The 9,580-nt window shown below is 48.8% G+C and overlaps 1 protein-coding gene across 2 annotated transcripts in view; it reads left to right on the top strand.

The window, feature by feature from the left end:
* Positions 1 to 2,072: 2,072 nt before the first annotated feature.
* Positions 2,073 to 9,580, top strand: part of LOC102478802 (carcinoembryonic antigen-related cell adhesion molecule 6-like) — a 14,056-nt gene continuing 6,548 nt past the window's right edge. For both annotated transcript variants that reach the window (XM_027766762.1, XM_027766761.1), the window contains exons 1-4: positions 2,073 to 2,233; positions 2,896 to 3,252; positions 7,974 to 8,252; positions 8,613 to 8,867. In XM_027766762.1, coding sequence (XP_027622563.1) covers positions 2,125 to 2,233; positions 2,896 to 3,252; positions 7,974 to 8,252; positions 8,613 to 8,867 — 1,000 coding nt within the window. In that variant the 5' untranslated portion in view covers positions 2,073 to 2,124. The remainder of the gene's footprint in view (positions 2,234 to 2,895; positions 3,253 to 7,973; positions 8,253 to 8,612; positions 8,868 to 9,580) is intronic.

The raw sequence follows: 9,580 nt of genomic DNA, 5'->3' as shown, positions 1-9,580 counted from the left end.
TTCTTTTTTATAGTGTGTATTTCCTCTTTCAGATCGTGCAAGAACTTCCTCACTTCTTGGAACTCATCTCTTTTCTTCTGCATCTTTTGGAGTTCATTGTGTCTCAGTTCTTGTATCTTGTTTAGTTTTGTCACTGTGAATATTCTGAATTGTCTATCAGACATCTCCAGGAGTTCCACTGTGCGGTCTGTGGATGATGAAAGATTTTTCTTTTCACTTAGGGGAGAGATATTTTCTTGATTTTTCATATTTCTTGTGCCTCTGTGGTGGTTTCTGGTCATTCTATGACAAAATCTCTCTTCTATTGTGTTTTGCAACGTGATTATCCACAGAAAGAGATTATGAGTTCAGATTTATAAAAAGAAGTTTCTTCCTTAAAGCAAAAGGTTCAGTAAGCATTAAGAATTTCAATGATCCCAGAGGGGATGGTCATGTTGCAATCCTTTCTCCATTCTCCTCTCAAGATTTTGGGCACATACACACACTTGCTCAGCGTGTTTCTCAAACTGCCGGGTCTGGGTTTCAAACTGGTAAGTGGGCCATGTCAGATCCAACTACCTTAACCACCACATCATCAGCTGGCCCAAGTATCTGTTTATTATGGACAAAGATGATTTTGTAACATCTAAGCTTTCTAGGTATACAGAAATGACAAATGTATGATAAAAAGTAGAGGAAGTTTATATCTTTGTTACAACTGATAGAAATAAAACATCTTGGACATGGAATTGTTGAGCCACTCTGAGCAGTGTAGACTTGTTCCTTAGGGTGGCAGCAGAGGGGCAGAGGAAGTATAAAGGAAGAGATGGATGCAGATGTGCTCCTATTTCCACTTGGAGGATAGCTATTGATGTATGTGTGGTCTCTTTTGGCTGTGCTTTGGGAATGCATTGAGTAATTGAATGGAAACATCTTGGTAATATTTTAAGAGTATAGAGCTAATAATAAATTCTCTTACAAACATTATATTTAAGAGAACCCTGTTGCTTTAAGTCTTATTTTAAATTGAGCATTAAAGAAATTCAATATTCTAATCATAATCGCCGATACTTTTTTCCTAGAAGCTGGTTGCCAATTTTGTCTTCTGTGAAATTTTTGTCCCCAAGAAAGGTAGGATTACATTTTTTTTTTTCCTAACAGATTAAGTTGGCTTAGAATGTCCGTGGTTATCAAAATAGAGCTTTGGGACTTTGAACTGGTACATATTCATGATCATAAGCATGATATACACTGTTCTGTACAGTCTCAACCATTTATGGCTGGACGCTGGGTATATGCACAGGACAGGACCTAGAACACACCCACCTGTAAATTGCCTATGGCATGAATGACTTCATTCTTTCCTCCTTGTGTTTTTCATTTTCCCATAATGCATATATTAATGTTTAAAAAATAAATGCTACTTGAAGAGATGTCCATCATCCCTAAATTGATTTACAGACTCATGCAATCTCTATCAATATTAAACCAGCCTTTTTATTAAGAAATGATTTGACAAGATCGTTCTAAAATTCATAGGCAAATACAAAGAATAGCCAAAAACCACTCTGAAAAACTAACATTAACTCACTTCAAGACATACTATATAGTAATCAAGAGAGTGTTATGTAAGTTTAAAATAGACTAATGGATCAATGAAACAGAACAGAGTCCAATATTAGACCTACACATGTATGGGTCCCTCTTACCAGTCAGCACTGTCCATTTCTGGCCCCTGCAGGCCATCTCAGTGATCTCGTTGCTTCGCAGACATTTGAGAACACTAGGAAGACCCTCCATACCCAGATAGGTTTCTGTGTCACAGAGAAAATAATGCACCAAATTTAAGGACTCCAGGGATTCTCTGTGTAGACAGCCCAAAGACCAGAACATAGGCAGGATCAGCAATGGGTGAGAGAGTCTTCCTCTCAGAGGACAGGGGGACCCAACAAAGAGAATTGTAGACAGAGGAAAAAGGGAAAGAAGAAGGAGGCAGGACTCACAGGGAGGCCTCCTGTGCAGGCCCCACCCCCAGCCCACATGACCCTGGGAAGTGCTCCTGCCCCTGGGAGGAGGCTCAGCACAGAGGGAGGAAGCACAGCAGAGCGGCCCCTGCACAGCAGCAGCCTGGGAGTGTCTCTGAAGATGAAGCTCTTCCCACAGACGGAGGACAGCACAGGCAGCAGGGCCATGGAGCGCCCCTCAACTTCTCCCCACTGGGGGTGCACTCCCTGGCAGGAGCTCCTGCTGGCAGGTGAGAGGGAGGATTCCCTGGGATGGGTGAGAGGAGGGGAGCACATAGACTGGCTGGGGTTTCCTGGAGAGGGTGAAACTCCAAGTAATAACAGAATCAAGACACTAAATGTCACCCACCCTCAGATACTGAGAGACACTGGGACGTGCAGGGCCCGGAAACATTTTGTAACTCACTCCCAGATACTTGCAGCCTGTTCCTGTCACCAGAGTACAACAAAAATCAGACAATCCCCTGTCCTCACGGAGCTCTCCCGGTAGTGGGGAGGAGGCAGACAAGTGGACATCAAGGGTGTGAGGTCAGGGATCAACGAGGCCCATGGAGGGCACAGAACAGAATGTCTGAGGGTGAAGACTCAAGGTCTCTAGAGGAGGTGGTCAGGGAGAGTAGTTCTCAAGGATGCCCCAGCAAGGACCTGAGGGCAGTGAGGGCTGAGCCATGCAGACACCAGGGGGAGAGCATTCCACGTGGAGGAAGTAACAAGTTCAGAGGGACTGGAGGAATGGTGGTCACCCTGCTGCCCTTGAAGGGGACACACACACACACACACACACACACACACAATACACACACAACAAGGCTGAGTTGAAGAGATCTCCTCAAGATGTAGGACCCCATCTTTCCATCCCAATATTGGCTGATTTCTCTCTTCTCCCTCCCAGTCTCACTTTTAACCTTCTGGCACCTGCCCATCACTGCCCAACTCACTATCAAATCGGAGCCGTTCAATGCCACCCAAGGGAAGGATGTTCTACTAAGTGTTTACAATGTGCCAGTGGATGTTAGTGGGTACCAATGGTACAGAGGGGAAAGGGTGGACAGGAGCCAACTAATTTTACAATATGAGACGAATTCTCAAAGAGTCACTGAAGGACCTCAATATAGCGGTCGAAAGGAAATATTCTCCAATGGATCCCTGCTCCTCCGTAATGTCCGCCAAGAAGACTCGGGATTCTACACCATACATACTATAACAGGCATTGAAACTGACCAAGCATCTGGACAATTCCGCGTATTCTGTGAGTAACTCCTCTGTGACCTCTGGGTGTTAGGGTGGGATGGGATTCACACTAATTCACACAGGCAGGACTATCAGGCTTGGACTATGCCTACAGCCCCCTCTGCATGTCCTCCCCATGTTGGGGTTTGAGCACTTAGTGCAGGACACACACTGCAGGGACCAGTTTTCAAACACTAGAATTCCCTTCCTAGAATCCTGGCCATGCAGACATTAACAGCAGAGAATATTGGTCTGGTAGGGTAACTAAGCTGAAGATCAGTCTTAGTCCAGTTCCCCAAACTCGCCCTGTGAACCTGACTCTGAGAAAGACTCTTCAGGATTCAGTCAGGACTTGTCCTGGGGTCCCCTGGGATCCTCACAGACAACCCCATTTCAGATTCCTGTCCCAGGTCCCTCCAGCTGACCTTGAATTCACAGACATGGTAAGCCACGTACCATTTACACTTATCCTGTTTTTTTGTTTGTTTTGTTTTTTGGGGGTTTTTTGGAGAGGTTTTTTACTATAGGGTGCGTGCACTCGCCAGACAGAGAGAGAGACAGAGAGACAGAAAGCGAGAAATCACCCCCCAGGGTGGATGGCCACGCCACAATCTCTTCTCCTCCGTTCTTCTCTCAGGATCTTGGGCACTCACGCACACATGCCCGGCATGAGTTTTAAGCCACCAGGTCCGGGACACGAACTGTGGTTGACTACGTGGGAGTTCAGTGACATAGCTATTATGCTAGCTGCTGGTCCCAACACTTACCCTGTTTTAACAGAGGCACACGGAAATTCCGTCACACAGAATATGGGGGTCAGGTCAGAGTCCTTGAGGTCTGTCTACAGCGTGGCTGTAGCCCCATCCTCTCCTCCACCCAGGGGCCTTGTTAGGGAACTGTGGGCTCCTAGATCACTGGTTGCTCAGATCCTTCTTAGACATCCACAGGACAGGGTGAGATTCTGGTCTGGGGAGTGAGAAGCAAATGGAGAATGTATCCATTTTGCTCTATAACTAAGTCATCTGCCTCAGTAAATCTGAGTAGGTGTGGGGAATATCCAGGCCACCCCCATGTGGCCAATCCACATCCTCCCTCACTGGGCTTGAAACAATTTGTTTTTTCCTGATGTCCATGGAGTATAGAAGGACTCTGCTTTTTCACTCCCCACTCTACTCCCTGGGCCGGCGCAGGGCCCAATATGCGACAGACTGTCAGCAGGTCTCTGATGAAAGGAGGAAGGAATGAATGGTGAGGAAATGAATGAACGATCCCCATCTGTACAGAGGCTGGACTTGAATGCAAGATCCTGGAAGGTTCTGGTCACACCTCTTCTCTGTCCCTCCTGGTTGAAGACCCATCCCCTCTGCCCACTTGTTCGTATGACTCAGGGCTGTGGGGCCATGTTCCTTAGTCCTGGTTGTGGGGCAGCTATGGGGCTCATGGTCTCTGGGTCTTTGAAGTCACTGTACCCCTCACAGTTCATGGCCATGGGCACTTCTGGTTCTCTCTGCTCCTGCCACGTCTCTCATCTTCCTCCCCCTTTCAGTTAGGACTTCTCCTGCTCTGCACAGCATCCTCCCCCTCAAGCCTTCCCCAGACATTCTCACTAGTGGCTGCCTGGCCTGTCCAACCTAAAGAGAAGGTAAACTGAGTCAAAGTATGTAAAGGAGAAGACGTTTACTTGAGAATAAATACAGAGAACTACAACCAGCCTGCAGCCCAGATGAACATTTTCAGATAGCTCCAGGCGCACTCACCAGGACTTATAAACCTCGGACAGGCTTTTAAAGACAAGTGGGAGGGGAGCAGGAAGAGACAATTGTCCTTGGCTACTGGGATCGAAAACAAGAGCACCGTAAGTCCATGGTTGGACAGTCGGTCTCAGAGCAGTCGTTTTTACAGAAGTAGTTTTTGTGTCAGGCTGCGGTGGTCTTTACCACAGTCCTTCAAATAACGGTCCTTTCTATCAGGCACACCAGCATGAGAAACACTTCCTCCATGGCCCGGTTTGGTCAGGGTTGCTTTCCCATTGCCAACACCTGTGGCCAGGCCCACCTCCCAGGCAACAGTGAGGCACAGAACCCAGCAGAAGCAGCTGCCCCTGTCAGGCTCCGTCATGAGCCGATGTGCCCAGGTTATCGGGAGAATGGAGCTCTGCCCTATTTTGACAAGTTTGATCAGACTTTAGTTGTGTTTAATGAAGTCAAGAAGAAAGAAAGGAAAGACTTCACATTCCTGAGTCAGCCTTCTCATGTTGCCTGAACCTCCACAGGAATTAGTGACACAGATCTCTTTTCTCAATTTACCATAAACATGTATCTTTCTCCTAATCTGCTCTTATTTCGCCATTTATATCATTGAAACAATGCAGACTTACCCTCTGACCAGTTCGGTCCTCTTAACAGGACACTCCACACAGAGTCACTAAATCAAAGCAAATTAACCTCTTTTTTTTTGGAGAGGTTTTTGCTATAGGGCGCATGCACTCGCCAGACAGAGAGAGACAGAGAGACAGAAAGTGAAAAATCACCCCCCAGGGGGGATGGCCACGCTGCAATCCCTTCTCCTCCATTCTCCTCTCGAGATCCTGGGCACGCACACACATGTGCCCAGCGTGAGTTTTAAGCTACCGGGTCCGGGACGCGAACCGAGATCGACCACACGGGAGTCCAGCAACATAGCCATTACACTAACTGCTGGTCCCAAATTTAGCCTCTTTCTTGATCATAGCGTGATCTTGCTGGGTTGCAGAGCTTCGGCTAAGACATTATCTCACTATTACAGGGAATACTGAGTTATCGGAAAAGTCAGGACATATTTTTCTGTTTTTCTATGCAAAAATGCATCATAATTTCTGACGACCCAATAGTCCTCTCAGCTAAAGTCTTAGATCCAGGGCTCTCCACTTGACCCCTGCCCTAACTTCAAAGTTGGGACTTCAATCTATGAGTCCCTCATAGTAACCTGACCTTTCCTGGGGCCCTCCTGAGGACAGTGATTTTCATAAATATGGAAGATATGCAGCTGCTCCTAAACTTCTGTGTCATAACCACCAGACACGTGGTCCCTGAGAGCCACATTTTCACAAGTGCATGCTTGTCCCAACCCGGGGGGACAGCCGAACGGGTTTCCTGAGTGAAGGAGTGAGAGCCGGGGCAAGCAGCGTAGTGTTACAGCACGGAGACGACAGTGTCGTCTGTTTATTGTGGGCAGCACGGTACAGCACAGAGACGACGCAGTGTCACAGCTCTTAAGGGTCGCGTCGTCTACTGTGAGCAGCACGGAGACGACGCGGTATCACAACTCTTCAGGGTCGTCCGGAGACGATGTAGTGTTACAGCTCTTCAGGGTCTCCCAGTTCGTCTGGAGACGATGCAGTGTCAGCTCCTCAGGATCTTCAGGGTCGTCTGGAGACTGCGCAGCGCTTCAGCTCCTCAGGCTCTTCAGCTGTCGTCTTCCTGGTCGCAGTCGTCGTCTGCCTACTGTGGGCCAGGCATCGTGGTTATATACACTCTGGTGGGTTGTAAACGGTGGGCCCTGATTGGTTGTTAACGGTGGGCCCTGATTGGGTGTTTACGGTGGGTTATGATTGGTTGCTTTTGGACCAATCATGAGGTGCCAGATATGCAAATTTGAGGGATTCTAGTGGTCAATCAGAGCAAGGTTTCGAAGGTCAGGTTTTTGGAAGGGAACCAATCATGGTAATTGTTTGCTCTCTGAGAAACCTCGGCAGACTCGCTGGTGTGCAGCTTCCCACACATGCTCACCTTCTTTCCAATAGTCCATTCATCTGCATTTGCAACATCCACCTGTATATAAAGAAACATCACAATCCCCATCTGCTCTTGGCAGTGGGAGAAAAGATACTAAAGACCGAGGACAGAGAACAAAGTTCATGGTTCTGCTCAACTCCTGCTTGTCCCCCTCACCTCATTCTGGACCACTCTTTGACTCTGCTCTAGGTTTTCAATGGTCATTGGTCACAAAATTCACCACCGAACACCTGGGCACAGCTGCCTCACCTCCTGCTCTTCAGCCTCAATACTAAACTGGGTGTGGGTCTTGCTCCTGGTCTCCTGTGTGTTACTTCTACTCACACAGAGTCCCCGTCATTACAAATCTCAAGGATATCTACTGAACGGAGGCCTTGAGAAAACACATGGGCTGGTCAATGTAGAACTGTGCAGCCAAAAGCGAGTCAGCACCCACTTGTCCAGAGGGTGGTCAGGCGGGCAAACCAGGGTCTGTCCGTGACCACAAACGATTGCTTAATCCACACCACCACAAGCAGGTAGTTGTTCAGTGAAGTACCTGAACAGGTCCCCAGGGATCTCTGACTCTCCGTCCTCGGTGCGTCCACACCCAGACCCGGCTGCTTATCCCACAGCTGGGAAAGTCCGTGCTCTCCACACACAGCAGGCGGCCTCAGGTGCGCTGAGGGCCAGGTCGTCAGGGTCTGTCTGAGACACACACCTGCCTTGGTCTTTTGAGGACTCAGGGTGGCTGAGAAGAGAGATGCCACCGCTGATTGAAGGCTACCTGGGGAGGACTCAAAGATGCCATAAAGACACACTGACCCAAAACTATCACATAAGGACACAAGCACATCTGGCTTCAGACACCCTGAGTGCCTTTGCCTAATAAACCCTCCTTTTTTCCTTGAGATGACGGTCTTCCGAGTCTTACTCCAAACCGTGACAGGTACCACACAGGGAAACCTTCTCTCTGTTGTCTACACAGCGGAATTACCCAAACCCTTCATCACTAGCAACAACTCCCACCCCATGGAGGACAAGGACTCTGTAAAACTCGCCTGTGAGCCTGAGACTCCGGACACAACCTACCGCTGGTGGATAAATGGTATGAGCCTCCCGGACAGTGACAGGATAGTGCTGACCAAGGACAACAGGACTCTCACTTTACTCAGTGTCACAAGGACCAACAAAGGACCCTATGGGTGTGAAACTCAGAACCCAGTGAGCACCGGCCGCAGTGACCCCATCACTCTGGATATCTCCTGTGAGTAACTTCTGCTCCTCCAATGGCCCGGGCTGCCAACCCAATTCTACATGGCCATGAACCCTTACCCAGTTCATGAACCCTTACCCAGGTTGGCCATGACTTCCTACCAGAGGGAACCTCAAGCAGGCCCAGCCAGGAGGGGAGGGCCTGCTCTTGTCTTTAGAGGCTCGGGGTGGACAACCTGTGATGGGAGAAACAGGCTAACGTCTCAGACTCAGGCTCAGTGAACACAGTGGGTGATGGTTGGGAACTTTTAGAACAAGACAGTGACATAAGGATACTGTGTCCCTTCTACAGACCAGTAGTGTTCCCTTCCCTCTGATGACATCATGTGCAGCTTTATTCTCTTTGTTCCAGATGGCCCGGACCCTCCCACCATTTCTCCCCCAGACTCGAATTATCCTCCAGGATCAAACCTCAGCCTCTCCTGCCACGCAGCCTCTAAACCACCTGCACAGTATTTTTGGTTTCTCCCCAGGAGACCCCAGCAATCCACACAAGTGCTCTTTATTCCAAATATCCATAAACATGATGGTGGATCCTACATCTGCCTCGCCCGTAACTCAGCCACCAACCTCAGTAGAGCCACGATCAAGAATATCGTAGTCATTGGTAAGTTAGTCTTGAGTTCAGGGGTTAAGTTTGTTGGTTTTCAGAAAAAGGTCCGGAAGAAATTCCTTCCCACCCTGTGTCCCACAGGCACAAGCGAACCCCAGATCCTCTCCCTGAGCCCTCCAACCCTGTCCTTGCAGACTCTCTCCTCCTCTAGCTTCTCTGCTTTCTCATGGCAGACCTTGGATCCTGCCCCAAAGTGGGTGGGGCTTCCTCAGCCCCAGAGAGCCCCAGTAGTGGGAGGGGCTTCACAGAAGGGGAAGGGAGAAGGGTCCTCAGGGTCACATTGATTCTGTCACTGACTCATCCCTTTCTGTCACCTCTTGTTGTCTTTTCCGTCCTCCATGAGCCACAAGAACATAAGAAGCTCTGAATCAGGCTCACAATCTTTCTCCCCAAATGAGAGGATGCAGCCTGGGATGGGGATGAGCAGCTCAGCCCGGCTCCCTGCTGTGCTCTGGGCTCCCTCAGAGACTGGCTCAGCTCTGACTCCATCTACAGTGGGATCAGGAGGGGTGGAGAAATTCCCACTGCAGATGGATTCAGAGCTGCCAACTCTGGCTCACGTGGAGACCAACTTAGCTCTGACACCATCTGGGGTGAGACATGGGCAGGTGGAGAAAATGTCTAGGCATCCTGACCTGACTCTGGCTAGATGCTACACCATCAACTCTAAAGTCCCTCTGTGTTGATCTGCAGGAAAATGGGGAAAG

Source organism: Tupaia chinensis, unplaced genomic scaffold (genome assembly GCF_000334495.1).
Source record: "Tupaia chinensis unplaced genomic scaffold, TupChi_1.0 Scaffold000067_1, whole genome shotgun sequence".
NCBI lineage: Eukaryota > Metazoa > Chordata > Mammalia > Scandentia > Tupaiidae > Tupaia > Tupaia belangeri.
Note: the sequence above shows the minus strand (reverse complement) of the source record. Positions and strands in the feature narration are given on the sequence as shown.